Here is an 18,443-nt window from a genome sequence, read left to right as displayed (position 1 = left end):
ACACTTTATAAGAGTTAAGGTACTAACTCTCCAAAAAGAGTTAAATTAACACTTTCTGGTGTGAACCCACATAGACACTTTAAAAGTGTTGAAATCAAATCTGACAGTGTTAATCTGGGCCTCCTGGATTTGCTGTGTACTATTAACCCACACAGATTGCACAGATTGTACCAAGTGACGTCAACGAGCAATCTGCTCAGAGCAGGTATGTTTTCTATCAGTCTTAAAGAGTTTAAAAAAAAACATAAGAAGGAAAGCACCACTTTTGATGAGTAAATCAATCTAACACTATTTGTGGGGATACCAACACAAGTCAGGAGAACTAAACAGAAATCACAAAAAGGAATTCTATACATTGATCAATAACGGCGGACATTTTTGTGTCTTTTATGTCAATAACTTATTGAATTTGTAAAACTTTAATAAATCATAAACCTTTCAAAGGCATAAAAAATCTACCTTTGAGGCTGAACAAAGAGTTGTACATGAAGTGACTCAGGTCTGAAGAGAAGTCTGCCCGCCCAGCGACACTAAAACACACGACTGCATGATCACTTTTCTAAGACACTCGCGTGTTTGTTCAGTCGAGGTGACGCTCACATAGTCTGGTAATCGCGTGCTGCTGTTAACCTTTAACTTTAGGAAGCGGATGTGCGACGCACTTTATTTGCTCGGCGAGCACCTGACCCCCACTCCGGGTAACCGAAGACACAAGGAGGAGGAGGAGGAGGAAGAGGAGGAGGAGGAGGTGACATCAAAACTGAGTGAAAGAGAAAATAATAATACAAGAACATGTAAGATGTTTGCTCGCTTCCAAAAGGCAAAAGTGGTAGATCAGGGGTGGTCAGTCCTGGTCCTCATGGGCCACCATCCTGCATGTTTTCCTTGTTCCTCTGCTCCAACACACCTGATTTAACAGGCTTCTGCAGAACATGAAGAGGCGATTTAACCACTGAATCAGGTGTGTTGGAGCAGGGAAACAAGGAAAACATGCAGGATAGGGGCCCTCGAGGACCAGGGTTGGCCACTCCTGTGGAAGATAATGTGCCTGTCTGTTAGCAAAATATCTCATGAGCAAATTAAAAGAATGGGGTGTACAATATGATGTAGATATGAAGCAGGTGGTATTATGTTGTTCTAAGCTGTGTTGCTTCATGTACAGACGTGCAGTTTGCATGTTCTCCCTGTAGGTTTTCTCCAGGTACAGTTTCCTCCAGCGGTCCAAACACACACACACACACACGCGCGTTGCTGATTTCACATTAACCTTAGTAGGAGGGCAGGGTTTTGCGTCTCCTGTGATGGATTGGAGACCTTTTCAGGGTGCAACCTGCCTTTCGCCCGGGGACAGCTGGCTGGGAGACGCTCCAGCCCCTTTCTGACTTAAAGCCGGCCTAGAAAATAGGGCAATAAATTTACAAAAAGAGATTAGGCTTTAAAGCACTCCACTCTAAACTTTCTGTTTAAGTAGATAAAACGAATGTGTTTAACACAATTAAACAAAAGGTCTCTTTGATGATGCCTCAGGGGTAAAGAGATTAAAATAAATAAATTTTAAAAAACTGGTTACCCAATGCTTCCACAGACGTCAGCTGCTCATATTTACGTACTTACTGGGTGTGTTAAAATCATAGGGAGAAAGAAGTTGGATCTTGCTGCCAATCTGAGTTGCTTCACCTCAGTCAACAGCTGAAACTCACCTGAGGTGACATCCTGTGGTGTTTTAGCTCATGTGGTGTTTTAGCTCCTGTGGTGTTTTAGTGCCTGTGGCTGCAGACACTTGGAGGTAAGAAGAAGTCAGGGGTCTGTGTTGCTCTGACTTTGTTGCTCAACCCGTTGCCGCAACTCAGCAGCTCACACACGACACAACGCGAGGTGAACACTTTTCAGCTGTTTCTGACAGGCAGGTTGGTCAAGTTTTGTCCCACAGCTGCGGGGATGGTGTCAGTTTTTGTTGTTGTTGTTGTTTTTATTTCCCCAAATCTGCACATGTAGGTAGAAACGTGACAATGCTCTGACGTCTGATGACGTTTGAAGCGCAGACAGTCATGATAAGTGTGCTGGAAGCAGAGGGAAACGGTGCTTCCTTTGCTTTTGTTTTGCTTGGAAGTTACTTCAGACACATAGTCCTCTTAATCACAGAAAATTACATTTTTCTCACTGTTCCTTTTAACAAACAGACGAGCTAAAGACCATTCCAAAGCAAAAACGTGTTCATAAATAAAAGCAAGAAAAAAAGGGTTTTTAAAAGCGTAGGGTTTTCATTTGACACTGAACACAATATTCAGTTGTCAGTTGTCTCTATTTTCCTTTTTTGCAAATTGTTAAAATTATACATATTTGATTGTTACTAGAATATAAAATATTAGCTTATCATCTACTTATAATCCTTTGTTCTAAAAGGTTTTGAATTTTAATAGACTTTATAGTCGAGACATGGATCTAAATCCTGATATATCTTTCTGTCACATGCAGCTAAAGCTAAACTAAGGCTGACATTGGGTCATTTTTAATAAAATAGTTAATTTAGGATGGTAGAAAATATAACAACTGGGATCATAAAACTGCAAAAGTTGCTGGGAAGTACTGTGGCTATAACAAGAGTTTCCATTTTCCAGGTGGATAAAGCATCGACATCTCCCCTCCCCTCCTTCCTTCATCCTTTCATCCTTTCATCCTCCATCCCTTCACTCCCTTCTCGTTGGGCTCTTGAAGTGGCGGGTTGCTGGACTGAGACGGCGCTCCACGGGTTTGTCTAAATAACAGAGAACAACAGCTCAGGATGCAGCATGCAGCAGAGGACTGAGCTCTCCTGAGCACAGCAGCAGCAGCTCCTCGCCGGGAGCGTTTGAACCCGTTGAAGGAGTCGGCGGCAGCTTTGTTCCAGCATCAGGAGCCGAGCGCATCCGTTTGTCACAGCAGAGGTCATTTATATGTAACTGCTTCAGATACGTCTCTCAGACAGAGGGCAAGGAGAATTTAATTAAAAGGAGTCGGGAAGGGCCTTAGTGAAAGTCTGAAGGGGGCGGTAATAAAATCATGTCATGAAGCAGCTTCATTACACTTTTAAAACTCCGTGTGATAGGTTAAAACTTTAAAACTCTGTTTAATATTGAATATGTTTTATTTAAAACTTACACTCAGCACTGTTTGAACCGTCGACATTAATAACGATGGTTCCGACTTCTCCTGAATCTTTCTTTGGAGCAAAACTCTTCACACTTTAGGGACGTGGGGCTGTACCTTTTAATACAAAAGTCTCACCGACACGCCTCGGTTGTCATATTTTCAGTCAGAGTGTAACCTGACACCTAATGTATTTAAAAAAAAATGCACATTTGAACACTTTTTAGCAAGGCAAGGTAGTAAGGTAGGTATTAAGGTAAGAACTACTTGAGCGCCTGATCTGAAATGTATTTTTATTCTTTTAGAGAGCAAAAAAGGTCCCGTTAGTTTACACGGAGGGGGCGGGACTTAAACACTGCACTGCAGCCAGCCGCATCCTTCCAGGCTTCAACTTCCAGGTTCCAGTCTTAACTTTAGTTTGAATACATCTCTATGGTTTGAACTGAAAACCCTCCTGTTTCACACACACACACACACACACAAAAAGGTTTTCCGTCATTACATTCAAGCGGCGTTTCAAACACTGTATTTTACTGGCCGTCTTTGTGCTGCCAATACGAATGACCCATTTCAAAATGGGGCCTACTAAGTGCAGGGCCTCATTACTGTAGGAATATGACTCAAACTGAGACTTCATCCCCTTTCAGGAGGTGTAATTACATCGTGAAATCATCACATCCAAATCTGCGGTGCTCCTCCATCTTCCTGTAATTAGCTGTCCCGAACTCGATTACTTTGCTGGGAGCAGTAACCTCCTGAAGAAAAGCGTGGACTTTCTCTGGACACCAGCCTGAGAAGCGTTCATTAGACACGAGACTTATTGGGACGGCGGAAATGTTTCAGGTGAAAATGAAATGTTTCATTGAAGACGAAGATGGCAGGAAACCCTGGGTTGCCAGGAAACTGATTGTCACCTTCTGGGTGTCTGTGCTGTTCAAACAGGGTGGGGTTTTCATTTCCTTCATTTCACCGCCGCTGTCGATTTAATTTCCTGTGTGAATTACTATGAATCGAATGGCTGGCTTGATTGTACCACGGCAGAGGAAGATCCTCACTAAACCGAAGGAGAGCCGCAGCCGGGGGAAGAAGAGACGAGGACAGAAAAGCGGAGATATTTATAGTCTCACAGCGATGCCGCTAAAAAGCTCCTCTCCTCCGTCTCCTCCTCACTGCCTCACCTCCATCTTTAAACGGACACATTATTTATAAGCCAACTGAAACAAGAGAAAAGGAAGAAAAAAGTTATAATTAGGCTCGTAAAGCAGAAACATTAGCTTACGTAACGCAGTGTTTTGCTGCTGCACAGATTCTTAAGTGCTGATACATATTTTAGCGGGAAAAAACTGAACTTGTATTTTTCTAAAATAATAAAAATAAATGTTAGAGGAAACAGCTTCTCTTCCCTGGAGACACCATAAATACACAACGGACCTGGTTACACAGCAAACAGGTTCACTTAGCATCAGCCTAGTTCAGTGGTTCCCAAAGTTGGGGTCGGGACCCCTCTTTGGGTCATGAAACATCAACTGAGGGTCCCCAGATAATCTCCAGAAACTAAGTCAAATGTAAAAAAAAACAAGCTTTTTACAAAAATATTCTAAAAAATTTTTTTTTTAAATGTATAAATGATTGAAAATAGAATTGTATTGAATTGTTTTATATTGTCATTATACCCTTTTGAAATAAGGTTATGATAAGATTTGTTTACTTAAGCCAGTTATATTTGGGGTCACAAGCCTCTGAAACTGTTACTTTTTGGGTCGTAAGCTGCAAAGTTTAGGAACCACTGGCCTAGACGGCAAAACTGCTTGCAGGAAAAGAAGTCACTTGATTTATGTAATTAATTATTATATACATTCACAAGATTATATTGTGATCAAAGCAGTAAAAAATATCTTTAATTTTCTTTTTTCCCCATTTTACTTTGTTCTTCTGCCACTTATAAAACGACAAGCGGGGAGGGTGGGGTTAAAAAGGGACGTTTTGGAGTTTCGGTTCTGATAATCACTTGTTGAGAACGTGACTGAGGGTCCAACTATTTAGGAAAAAACCAAAAACCAAACAGGAAACGGATCTAAACCCGTAAGACTTAGGACAGGAAATCCTTCTAAAAAATAACCAGGAGACGCGTTAAAAGGGAAAAAGAAAATATGTCAATATTTATTTGCGGTACAAACATGTCTGGTGTTGTTTCACTGTACAATCCGATTCCTCTCAGCAGACAGAAAGGTTGAAACTGCCCCGGCTTACATGCCCCTCCGTTTTATACAGACAAGATTGCATCTTTTTTTAAAAAAAAAAAAAAAACAACAAAAAACTGTTTACAGCACAATAAAAAACAGCTATTCAACGTGACTTCCAAGCTGTAACACGATGCAAGATGCATTGTCAAAAAAAGAAAATAAAATCCCTGAAGAATCCCTCACTGAGGTAACGTTTTTTTTGTTTTTGTTTTATTTATTTTTTTAAATCATTCAGTTTTCCCACCACTTCTCTGCGCTCCCCTGTCCTCACTTACACACACGTTTCTCCTTTTCCTTCCTCCTCCTCATGAACACATTCTTACCAAGAAAAAAAAAAAGTACTGTAGCTACAGGTTTAAGGACAGAAACATCCGTTCCTGGCAAAATTTTACAAACAGAGAAAAAGACTTCATTTCTCTTTCGTGGTTAGAAAGACACCGAAACGTAAGAAAGCAGCTCGAAATCAACTTTTTTTTGGTCTTCTTTTCTTCTTTAAATAGAAAAGTTGCATCCCCAAAATATGCTCCACCCTTGGGTGCGGGGGGGTCGAGTCCTCGCCGTTGAGCCGTTTGCTTCTCTTATTGTGAGGTGGGACGCGACTCCAGACAAGAAAAGTCGGTGTAAGCACGCTGAAGTCGGATTATTTTCAGAGAGGAACTTTGCATATAAATTCAAAACGTATACATATACTGAGATATACAGTATATTCATATTGAAAGGCCACAGGAATAGCATAGAGCACATTATATCAAAACATGATGGAAAAAAAAAACAAACCTAAAAGGTTTAAACCGGGCGGTAGAAGCTGTGTGTTGTGTAAAGCGGAGGCATGCTGGACCGCGGCTCCGGGTTGCGTTTCTGACGGCAGACGCACACGCCTGCGAGCTCCCGTCTCCTGCAGTCCTTCGGAGCACACGTATTTGTACAAAAGTAGATGATTTTAAAAACGCTGAGGTCTCGGATGTACAAAAGACTGCAAGATACGGTTGTTCTGTCGTATTGCAGGGGTAACAAAGAGGACCTCGTGCGACCGGCGACGGCGAGAAGGCGACCCTCGCCGTCTCTCGTTGCCGTCTCCTTGTTCAAACGACACGGAGACACTTCGAAAGTGAGATACAAAGATATCGAACAGTCAGCGTTAGAAACGAGTTAGAAAGATTTACGTAAGGCCAGCTAAAGACCAACTGGAACCCGGTTCTCTGTTTCTGCTCAGACTCTGTCCACATCTGCACTCTGGAAACCCGTTTTTTTAGGCGCGCGTCGACGCCAAGCCTCGTGCTCGTTAAAGTTCTTTAACTTTAATTAAAAGACGCTTTTGTTTTTTTATCTTTCAGCTCATAATAACTAAAAAGAAATGAAAGTAAAAGCAGGAGGAATTCCTTTTCACCTTTGGCCTCGCCGTCTTTGACATTCTAGGACTGACTTGCTTTTTTGCAAGTTGTTTTTTTGTTTTTTTTTTGGAACATCTAGCTTTATTTCTGTTACAAAACATCGTCAGGATCACACAAAATATTATTTCTTCATCTGTGATGCAAATACTGGACACTGAAAGCTCAGCGGGCAGGCAGCTTTGTTGGATTGGTTTTTTTTTGGGAGGGTTTAGCTTTGGATTTGTGACCTTAAACTGAGTGATATGAAGTACGTTTTTAGATGGAAAAAAAAGGAAAAGTTTCAGTCGTGAAGCCCAAAGCACCAACAGATGTCACCTTATGTCCAATTAAGAGTTCTGCTCATTAAAAAAAAAAAAAAAAATGCTGCAGAAGTGCTGAATTTAATCACATTTTTTGGACTCTTAAAAATCACATATAAAATACTTTAAAAACCTCTTCTTTTTTTTTTTAAGTGCTGCAGATGTGGACGTCGTCTCACAAAATGCCTCGACCACGTAACGTGCGCCGATCTGATCAGCAGCAACAGCAAGTAAAAAAAAACAAAAAACAAAACTAAATCAGGCCTTATTGTTTGTCTTCCTACACGGTAAAGCAACATCCAACCCATGGTTATATCTACGGTTACAGCACCACAGCATGCTCAGGTATACAAAATTATATCAGTTCCTTCAATATTAGCTCTGTGTTCCATAAATCAGAAAGTCTTCTTTTTGTTTATTAATATATCTATTTAATAAAGCCAAGGCTTCAGGGTGAATCAACCCAGACAAAAGTTTCTTTGATGAGATGGGTGCTCCCGACTCTTCCTCTGACGCAGCCGAGGGACATGAAGCGACTGAAGTCGGGCCCACCGGCTTTCACCCGCAGACCCCTGTCCTGGTTTCCCCGTTTGGCAACGAGAAGAGGCAGGGCGCTTCAAAAGGTAACGCTCGGTCGGTCTCAGGCTGACAGAAACCTGCGTCGGCGCAGCGCTAAAAGGAAGTACAGAGTTTGGTTTCTAAGTGAAATGAAACGAATGACTAAAAAGAGCTGGTGAAAACGGCCGGTGCTTCTCTGGCAGCTGAACGAACAGCGACACGGAGGAGGAAAGGAAGAACTAAGAGTGTCCACGCCACGATTCGCCACCCTCCCGGTTTGGTTCCTACCTGCCCGCTCTCACCTGGGCCCGCCCTGAGCCCAGTTCTCGCTCCCTCCCCATGGCGCCGAGCGGCTGTCGGGGCTCGCCGCAGCCTGGGACCGGCCTAACCCTCCGAGTGTCTCTTTATCTGCCTGCTTCCAGCTCCGGCTTCGAGCGCCAGCACGGAAATGGCTACCCCGCTGTGCAAACTGCATTACGTCATAAAAAAAATAGATCGAAACGAAACGACAAAAAAAAACAACAACCATTCCCTTTCTTTAGTTTTACAATCTCCTAAACAAGTCTAAGATTGAATTACTTTGTTTTTGGACAAAGATAAAGAGTATATACTTATATAAGGTATAGATCTGTGCGTAAATGTACATAAAAATATACAAAAATGCATATAGACATACTGAATTTGTTAAGGACTGCTCATACATGTTCTGCTATGTACGGTAACATACATACAGTACAAACATACATACTTTAAGTGTGTGTGAGTGTGTGTGTGTGTGTTAATTCCTTGGTTTTTAAAAGCTCTACATTCAGTAGAGCGAAGTTTCTGACGAGTACCTCCCAGATCCTCCATCTAACACAACGCAGCTCAGGCAGGAAGCTGCCAACGCTTGGCGTTTCCATCTTTGTACGAAGCTGTCTGTTCAGTTTCTCATTCAGTCAACCCTTGTTCGTTTGTTGTTACGGGACGAGTTGATCGGGGCCTTTAATCCTCGATTTCGATCGCGTTGCCCCCCCCGCCCTCTGGGGGTTAAAAAGAAAATCCCCCGCTCGCCTCCTTAAACGTGGCCTTCACGACCCCTCCCGTTGCTCCAGTGCCGCTCCGTGGCCAGGCCTCTCGGACGAGGCTGAAACATTCAATTAAAACCGGCCGCTCTCCTCCGGTGCAGCCGCTCGTTACCATGGTAACCACACCACCTCGATCCCCCCCCCTCGTGCCTCTTGAAAGAAAGGGGGGCGGTTAAGAGTTGCTGTTTGGTTTATTTTTTTTTTGGAGCGTTACTTTCAAGTGGACTCCAGCGTGTCCAGCTGAAACACGTTGTGGTTGGTGGGGGTGGTGAAGAAGAGCTGCTCGTGCTGCGGGGAGCTGGCGTGGTTGTCGCAGGGGCTGTTCAGGCCCAGCGTCCGCTCAAAGTCCAGCAGCTGGCCCATGAAGTTGAAGTTGGGGGAGATGTTGGACTTCTTCCGCTTGACGAAGTCGTAGGCGTCGTTGAGCGACAGGTTGAGCTTCTGCATCAGGTAGGCCACGGTGACGGTGACCGAGCGGCTGATCCCGGCCAGGCAGTGCACCAGGATGCCACACTTCTTGGATCGCGCCTCGTCTGAGGAAGAGGACAAGAGAGGAGAGAGGGAAAACCATGAAGCAGATGACGAGATCACGTTAAAACCCAGGTTTCACCCATCAGGGTCCAACTTACTCGCAGGTTCATGTGGATACACACAGCAGAGTGTTTATTTTAAAGCACAATGATCGTTTTTAACACCAAAAAAAATGAAAACTGTTGAAGTTTAGTATAAATTAGCTTGCCCCAAATGTTTTGACTGTTGCCATGGCAATCAGAAGTTGAGTAATCACATTTAAATTACATACAAACAGCCACACAAATCCCAAACAGTAAAATAAATACAGCATTTCTTTGTTTGTTCGCTTTGCATTAGAATAAAATCTTCTCTGAGAGAAACACTTATAATCTCAGAGCAACAAGATTAAAACTGAAAATCACACCATTAACAAGTCAAAAAGAAAAAGAAGAAATCTGTACAGAGTCTGTTGTTTGCAACAAATCTAATTTAGTAGTGAAGTTGTAATAACATAAAATAATCACTAATATCATCATTAATAAAAACCCTCTAAGAGCCATTTCTTTTAATTGTACCTGCTTTTTAAAAAAATTGAAGATTTGAGCTGCACAAACCCCAAACGTTTCCTGCCTTCAGCTCCTCAAAGCGTGATTTCCTGCTCTGTGTGAATTTATTTACATTTTTCTAATTGTTCTCAAAAACACCAACAGCCTCTGCAGAAATAAATCACCCGCAGATTAATCGTTTATCGCGTTCAGCTGAACTAAAACCTAATCGGACGTTTGTTCCGTCTTTATTAGGTGCACTTTAGGTTTACGACTGTTACGTAATTGCAGGAGAAGCACGAAACGTGGGAGCGTTTAAAGTGATCAATAAAACTGTATCGTGTGTGTTCATAACAGCCTTTTCTCAATGACAGGGGACGGCACCATTTCACTCCGCTTTCCAGCTTTCTGTGAATTAAAAAAAAAAACGCCTCCTGCATTATTCAGCTGCTGCGTCCAGCCACCTATCAGCTTCGAGCCCCCTGCACTCCTGCATCCAGAGGCCACTGGAGCGAGAGTTAAGTGCTTCTTTCCTTCCTTTCTTTCATCCTCGCTCTCTCCTTCGCCTGCATCTCTTGTTGGAAGATTGAGGTCAGCTGGCTCACGAGCTCAGCCTGCCGAGCCGTGGCCAAATTCAATTTAGACGGGATGTGTGCTCGCATTCCACGATGGAAGAAGGAAAAAAAAAAAAAAAAAAAACCCTGACGAGGAGAATTTCGCCAAACTCCACGAGGCTCGGAAGTGGAATAAATAACCGGTTAGTTAATCTGCCGGAACTGATCGTTAGGCTGAGGAGCTTTAAATACACAATAATCCAACACGAATCAAGCAGATTAGAAGGCAGAAAAATCAAACTTATCCCTCGTTTTTTTTTTTTGTACATAAAATACATTTTTAAATCTTTGAAGAGTTATCCGCTCACATCTGTGTTAGTTATCCTGCTGTAACCAAAAGGATGAAAAAGGTGTAATCCCCGACTAATAAACCCTATTTAAGCATCCAGCATGACACTCCCACGTCACGCTCATCCTACCTGAGCAGAATCGATACATCTCTGAAGGATCTAAGACAAAGACTCTGAGACAAGCTCCTCAGAGAGGGGCGTCACTCATTCTCTGAGAATTAGGTCAGGAAAAAATAAAGGGAAATGCTAAAAACGAAAGCTAAAATGTCTTGTTTTCAAAACATGTGCTTCCATGTTTTCTTGTCTTTTAAACTCCATCACCAAGATGGCGCATGAATTTAAACATTTCCACAAAACTAGAAACAATTTTCATGAATATTTTCCATCTTTAAAAGTAGCCAGGGGTCAAAGGGAATACAGTGGTTCAGTTGGAGCTCTAAAAAAAGCCAGACTTAAAGCAATAAACAGATTTTAAATCTCGCCTTGACAACATCAACAACAACAAAAAAGGATCATTATTTGGCGCTTATATGTTTACTTCTTTTCACGTTTGTTGGTTTCACTTCTTCAAGGTGTCCACGTGTGGCGCCGGAACGAAAACTGGACGTTTGAGGAGCTTCATCAAAGCTTCATTCAGTAAATTATAATCAGATTGAGCTGCAGTTCTAAAAAAACGTTATTTTATATGAGACTCCGACACGCTTCCCTGAGGCCATAATGTAATGTTTGGGACGTGATTCGATAAGAATACAACAGGAATAAAAAACAAAAATGTGTTTTATAGTCAGTCATTGGAGCTCTTTTCTTTGAATCTGATTTTCGGGGGCAAACGGTCAGCTCTAGTCCTCGGCTTTCTTCTGCAGGAGGGGTTTGTTTTTAGAGATGGGTGCAGAAACCCAAACTCACCTTAATAACCCTTGGAAGGAGCCCAAAGAACTCAGTCTGACCGCTAACACCGGGTGTTTCTGGACCGAACGGTTTCAAAGGACTCTCTGAGGGTTATAAAGACCGTTAGTCCCACTGCGGGGCGGCCATGTGTTGGCCTTCGCACCACCTTGGGAACTCTCGTGATTGTGAAAAACAAAACGCAGCTCGGTCAGTGCAGCCACATCCCTGCGTGTGACATTCGCCATCAATAGCAACAATAATGGAGGACGGAGCGGCGGGAGGGAACGCGTTTGATGTTTGTCTTTGGGTTATTGATTACAGCGGCGCTGGATAATGTGACACAAAGGTTACGAGACGAGCGCTCGTATGGCAGATCAGTCAACCTTGTGCTGCACATTTCCAAAAGGAGAAAACTGCAACAGGTAAGCAGCGTCTTCTCTGAGGACATAATAAAGATGGCTGAGCGTCACTTCAACAAGTCTGTTCGCCATCGGTGCTCAGTACAGCCTGGACTTCCGCATCTGCTCATCCTGCAGGTGACGTTCCAAATAATGCCATAATAATGCTGGAAGAGCTCTAAAGTTGCGCAGCCAACCAACGTGGACGTTCCTTTACGTCACTCAGCCCCCACTGAGCTCAGAAAGCGCCTACTGTACAACAGAGCTGATAAATGTAGTCACAAGGACGGCGAACAGCCACGGTACCACCAGTGTGAGAACAACAAAAAGAAACTGCTCATAAGAACTGTAAACTAGTCCCCTGTGGTCTGAAAGCACTTATCAGCGCTCACAAAGTCAGACCAGCACAGCTTAAAACTCAAATGCTTAAATTTCCCCTGCCGGCCGGCAGTTTGTGCCTGGTTAGTTGGTAATATTTAATCTTTTACACAATATATTGTCATGAGTCACATGTTAAACTGAGCCAAGTTATTGAAACACCACAAACATTGAGAAACCTTAACTGCCAGTTGATACAAAGGTTGTGCTCCAATCAGAATTATCCATTTTCTATAACCGCCTGGTTTGTGTTCGGGGTCGCAGGAAGCTGGTTTGAGTTCAGGGGTCACAGGAAGCTGGTTTGAGTTCAGGGGTCACAGGAAGCCGGTTTGTGTTCAGGGGTCACAGGAAGATGGTTTGAGTTCAGGGGTCACAGGAAGCCGGTTTGTGTTCAGGGGTCACAGGAAGGTGGTTTGTGTTCGGGGTCACAGGAAGCTGGTGCCCATCTGCGGCGGTTGTTGGACAGGTCGCCAGCCCATCCCAGGGCCACGTGGAGTCAAACAACCATAATGCTCTCCCTCACACCCACATAAATGTCGTATTCAATTGAATCTATAGATTTTGAAGTTTTTTTTAACAAGATTCAAAGTTAAAACTATAAAAACAGAGGATGGTTGGGTTCAGACACCTAAATATATGCTCTTTAGAACAGAAAAACTCCTCTGATAAGTTCCTGTAAATCTGATGTACAGCAACAACCAAACACTTGTATCCACCAAATTTTGAATAAATAAATTACTGTTCTGTTTTTCTCATGTGCTCCACCAGTTCATAGTCAGAAGTACCTCCACCTGTACTCACCAATAAATGAGATGGCCTCGGGGAAAAACTGCGAGAGGTTCTGGCTCCAGTGATCGGAGATGGGGATCTGTTTGTACTTGAAGTCCCCCTCGTGCTCAAACATGTTGGGCAGGTTGGGCGTCACGTTGAGGATGTACTTGATGTTGTACTTGCTGAGCACGTCCAGGTTGGCGGAGTCTTTGGCACAGCCCAGGTAAAGGTACGGCAGGATCTGGACGGGGAACGCTGGCTGGTTGTTGGGGAGCGGGCTGCCCTCCGACTCGGTGGCGCTGCCCGGCTCGCGGTCAGACTCTCCGTCCGAGCAGTCGGAGCTGATGCGGAGCCCTCCCAGGCCGAGGACGGAGGCTGGCGGGGAGCTGCTGGGACACGAGCAGTCCAGATTGGTCTCACAGTGATCAGGATACTCCGACTGGAACTTACTGAAGCCTCCTGGAAGACACGTAAAAAAATACATCACTGGGTGATACTAAAACGTTCATCCATTCATTTATTTTCTTTGTCTGTGAAGGGTTGTAGGTCCAGCAGTCATTAGATGAAAGACGGGGGACACCTTGGACAGATCGTCAGTCCGTCATAAAACCACACACAGGAGGGGTTCCCAAAGCTTGGGTTGGGACCCCAGTGCAGGTCACCAAACACAAAATGAGGCTCCATTTGAAAATGATTGATTATGGCAGATTTTCACCATAACTGTGATAATAATAGTAGTAATAAGTAAAAAAAAAAAAACAATATATGTGACCCGTGTTGAGTCACAACGAGAAGGTTATTGTTTTCAAATTCTGCATCGCAAAAGCTTCAAAACGAGGCGTAGTTTGTTGAAGTCTGGCGCCGTTTCACCTAAGGACAAGCTAGTTTTGTTTAACGGTTTGAAAACTGGGTTCTTATTGGTCTGGAGTGACGTCATCAGAAAGGGGAATCCTCAAGCTTCAATGAAAACATTATATGAAGGGATTTCCCAGCCCAAAGGCTCAATTTTAAAGGAAATGAAAAGGAGACATACTAATTAGAAAGCTTTAAGGGAAGATCAGAGAGATTATCGGCTATTTTAGTGATGGGGATGATGTCTTTATGGACTGATTAAATAAATATTTTGGACGTTTTTGGCGCTGCAGCCTGCGCTCATTCTGACTCACTTTGCCAGCACTTACACCGCGGATGATAAGACTGTTTATGTCGACGTTACGCCCATGTTTGATGAGGTTTTTAGCAGTTAAACCAGAAGCAGGCGAGTCGCGGTAATAATAACTTTGTGGATCGGGAGGTACGAAGTCTAGGAACCACTGACATGGGGACAAACAGGACAGGAAGACGGACAACTACAGCCGCTCTCACGGTTGACCTGACATGATGGTTTGGGTCTGAGGCAGGAAACCAGAGCCCGGTTTCGAACCCGGAGCCTCCTGGCTGTGAGGCGGCAGACCTGCCCGCCGCTCCACCAAACAACAAAAATCAAACCAATTCAACTTTTACACAGGTTGGAAAACTTTAGGTAATAAGAAATGACTCGTTTTGAAGCAGAACTCTATCAAATAAAACACACTCTTACATTTAACCCTCTTTTTTACATCATAAAACAGAAGCAGAGGAACTTGAAGCGGTAACAGGTAAAGGGCTGAACATTATAAGGCGGATGGAGGGGTAATAATGGCTGGTTTGGGACGGGATGAGGAGGAGGACAGGCAGGAGGACGCGCTCCATTGATAAAGACGGACTTTTTGTGAATGGCAGCGAGGATTGGGACTCCCGTCCTCCGCGGCTCGGATTGGCTCGTGTCCGCCGTGAACGACGAGCTAAACTCTGCCTCTGTGCCTGGTGTTTGGAAGCAAACCGGCTTTTAATCTCCGCGTTGTTTAAAAACACGTCGTTTCTCTGTTCATTCATGAAAAAATAAACTAAAAAAAAACGACTCTTTCACCCACCGCCGCCGCCGCCGAAGGAGCACAACATGGCGGGGCCGTCTCAGCAGCATTTTTATTAAAAAATAAATAATACTCCACTTGGCTAACTAAACAGAGGGGATTAAAAATATTAGATAAATAAAAACACAGCTTCCCATCGAGTTTTGGCTCTTGTTAGAACTAATTGTGGAGCCGTTTTGGTCTGTGAAGGAGTCGCGTCCGGAGCGAGAAACATCTGGCGAACATGGAAGTTGAAACACTTTAAGCTAACAGTTAAAAAATGTGGAGTCATTTATATAAACTTTAGCTTGTAGATAAATGATTAGTTACTAAATATGACAGGTGCCACGATTCAAACACCTATTATATTAAAGATTAGTGTTTTGGTTTGCCACGAGTGGCTGTAAGCGGACTTTGTTTTTAAAATGGCGATTTTTTTTTTCTTTAATCGAGTCCGACTGAAATGAAACGACTCGCTTCCCTCCCTCTGGGAGGTGAAGTGTGTCTCCCCCCGGAGCTCACCTTCCAGGTAGAAAGCCTTGCAGCCGTCGTCCCGGAGCTTCTGGAGGAGCAGCCCCATCACGGAGCTCCCCAGCCCGGACTCCTGGCGCTCCGGCGCCGCCTCGTCGTACAGGAGCACCACGTCCGTCTTGCACCGCTTGACGAACTTCTCCTTGTCCTCGTTGTTGGGGATGATGGAGCGGATGGGGAGGTTGCCCTTCTTCAGCCTCCGCAGCATGAGGCCCGGGATGGCCAGGTTGATGGCCGACTCGATGTGCGACGACTCGTACAGCTCGTGGGGTCTGCAGTCCAGCAGCAGCAGCGAGCCGGCCCCGGACTCCAGCTCGTCCTGCAGCCACTCCGCGCTCTTGCTCGACATCGTCACGATCGCTGAGCCTCCGCGCGCGTGGGTAACTCTCATCAGGGAGGCGTTAATCCACCCGCGCCTGGTCGCGACATGATGGCGAAACAGAAGTGGGGCGAAAAGAGCAAAAATCACGGCGCTCCACTTGGCTTCCCGCGGCCACCTCCACCTCCTCCTCCACCACCACCTCCACCACCTCCTCCGCCGCTCCTCCTCCTGCTGCTGCTGCTGCTGCTGCTGCTCCCGCGGACGCGACACACACCTCCGCGCGCGCGCACGCACATCCAACACACCGAACCGCGCGGATGCCCCTCTGGTCGGAGCGGGAGACTGGAACATGCAGAGCTGCGCCTTCGCTGACGGGACCGGAGGTCAGTCCAGTCCATCGACGTCCATCAAGGGGGGAGCCCGGGTCCGGGTCCAAGTCGGAGCTCGGCCCCCCTCACCCCCGCGGACGCCTCGCGGCTGGTCCCGAAGCCCGCGGTCGCTGGTGTTATTGTCGGGCACGCCGCCGGCCCACGGAGCGCCTCTGGTTTGTCATTTCCTCTGGACGCGTTAAAGACAGTCTGCGGGCTGCGGACGGGAGGACGGGAGGACGGAGGGAGGAGCGCAGGAGCGCAGGAGCCCAGGAGCTTAAAGGCGCAGAGCTCCGGCAGCTCACGTGACAGGAGCCATTCATTCAGACACGAAGCGAACACACATGAATTCATGAATTCATCCACCCGGGTTCCAGCTGCAGGTTCTCCTCAGGTTCTCTGTCCCGAGCGCCAACATCGGCTCTGCAGTCACACGAGCTGCAGATAAAACACCAGGAAAAAAGCTGCTCCCAGCGGCGCATTGTGGTCACCATGGTAACCACGCACCGGGTGTCTCACTCCCTGACAGCAAACTGAAACCTAGAGGGATTGCAGTTTCAGTAAAGGCTGAGAGCTAAATGACAAACGAAGCCGAAGCGGTGCTGTTAAAGTCTTAAAAGAAGCACAACATGAGCTAAAACCTAACATAAACTAAAGGCGAGCTACAAGACAAAAGTGGCAAAACACAATCCCAGAGCTCAAAGTAGCTAGCTTAAATTTAAAAGTAGCAAAACAGTAGCTAGAAGCTAAACTCACAAAAGGCTCACTAGAAGCTAAAAGTAACAAATTGTTAGCTATTAGCGAAAAGTTGCAAAATGTCAGCTAAAAGTAGAAAAAAGCGAGCTAAAAGTTAAGTATGTAAAGGCTAGCTAGAAGCTAATAGTAGTAAAAAAGAAAGGCTAGATAAAAGCATCAAAATGCTAGCAAAAGCTAAAATTAGCCGAAAGGTAGCTAAAATCCTAATATGGCAAAAGGCTAGGTAAAAGCTAACATTAGCAGAATGGTAGCTAAAAGTGAAATGTAGCAAAAGGCTAGCTTAAAGCTAACAGCAGAACGGTAGCTTAAAGCTAAATATAGCAAAAGGCTAGCTAAAAGCTAACATTAGCAGAATGGTAGCTAAAATCTTAATATGTCAAAAGGTTAGCTAAAAGCTCAAAGTAGCAGAATGGTAGCTACAGCTTGTAAAGTAAACAAACAAACAAACAGTATATATTACATTAGTTTTACACATAGAGCCACTGAGCTCAGGCTGCTGGAATAAACTGACTCAACTCTGACTCTGAGTGTCCGACTGAACTTATTCACAGTAAAGATAAACATAAAGATCCAATCAACACAGCAGGAGTGTAAGCTGAGGGCATCGCTCCTGCTGACAACATCGAGAGAATCCGTTCTGTGCTAAATAAATGTAAGAAGTTTAACACCTGAACTCTCTGACGACAGATCCACACCGGTGCACTTGTTGTTCAGCGTCGTCTTCCAAATATCTCAGATTTAAAATTAAATATTGAGTTTACACATCTGAAGATTTAGTTTAAATGTTATCTGGCATATATAATCTTTTTAATTCACTTTAAAATGCTTTTTTCCCATATTAAATGAGATTAAGGGGGAGAACAGTGTACCTCATGGACATATAGATACTCTGATCTCAGTATTTGCTTTTCTTTAGCCTTTTCAAACCGCTCACTCCACCCACCTCCAACCATTACACCCAAACTACTTTAGTCCTCTACATGGATGGAAGCAAACATGGAATAAAATGACAGTTTTTACTGTGAGACAGGATCACGACCAGCTTAAAAATCAAAACGGCTTATATTGAGGTGTATTCAAAGGTTTTTACACAGAAAATGAGCCGTACAGGAACATTAAAGATTTTAAAACTTCCTTTTGAGAAACAGAAAAGGAAGTTTTAAACCTTTATGTGCGTTTCCTCAGTAAGAACTCAGACTTTTTGAATCGTTCTGGATGCTGTACAGTCGGATTGTTCTTGGAGTTTTTGTCTTTATTGAACATTCAACGTGTCCTAAATGAAAAGGATCAATTAGAGCACCCTGCGACCTTTTTAATATATTATATTATTGTGCAAATATTGAAGCAATGAGCAATTACGAACACACAGTGCCAAAAAGTTGATGATTTTTGTCTGAAACGCAAAAGATATTTTTTGACAATTTAAAAAAAAAACTCCAACAATGTTGGAGTCA

The 18,443-nt window shown here is 44.2% G+C and overlaps 1 protein-coding gene across 1 annotated transcript; it reads right to left on the bottom strand.

Annotated features, from left to right (window-relative positions):
• Positions 1 to 6,743: 6,743 nt before the first annotated feature.
• Positions 6,744 to 16,053, bottom strand: dusp7 (dual specificity phosphatase 7). The gene is made up of 3 exons (XM_017408890.3): positions 15,535 to 16,053; positions 13,112 to 13,540; positions 6,744 to 9,217 (listed from the first exon to the last, which is right to left on the bottom strand). Exons 1-3 carry the CDS (start codon positions 15,932 to 15,934, stop codon positions 8,901 to 8,903), a joined length of 1,146 nt encoding a protein of 381 aa, XP_017264379.1. The 5' UTR covers positions 15,935 to 16,053; the 3' UTR covers positions 6,744 to 8,900.
• Between the last annotated feature and the right edge of the window lie 2,390 nt (positions 16,054 to 18,443).

Source organism: Kryptolebias marmoratus, linkage group LG4, assembly GCF_001649575.2.
Source record: "Kryptolebias marmoratus isolate JLee-2015 linkage group LG4, ASM164957v2, whole genome shotgun sequence".
NCBI classification, from domain to species: Eukaryota; Metazoa; Chordata; class Actinopteri; order Cyprinodontiformes; family Rivulidae; genus Kryptolebias; species Kryptolebias marmoratus.
This window is presented reverse-complemented; position numbering and strand designations above follow the sequence as displayed.

Coding starts and splice junctions, on each gene's coding strand:
- dusp7 (XM_017408890.3), bottom strand. CDS start 15,934: ATGAGAGTTACCCACGCGCGCGGAGGCTCAGCGATCGTGACGATGTCG. Junction 13,541..15,534: donor CAAGGCTTTCTACCTGGAAG/GTGAGCTCCGGG, acceptor CGTGTCTTCCAG/GAGGCTTCAGTAAGTTCCAG. Junction 9,218..13,111: donor CGAGGCCATCTCATTTATTG/GTGAGTACAGGT, acceptor CCTCTTCCTCAG/ACGAGGCGCGATCCAAGAAG.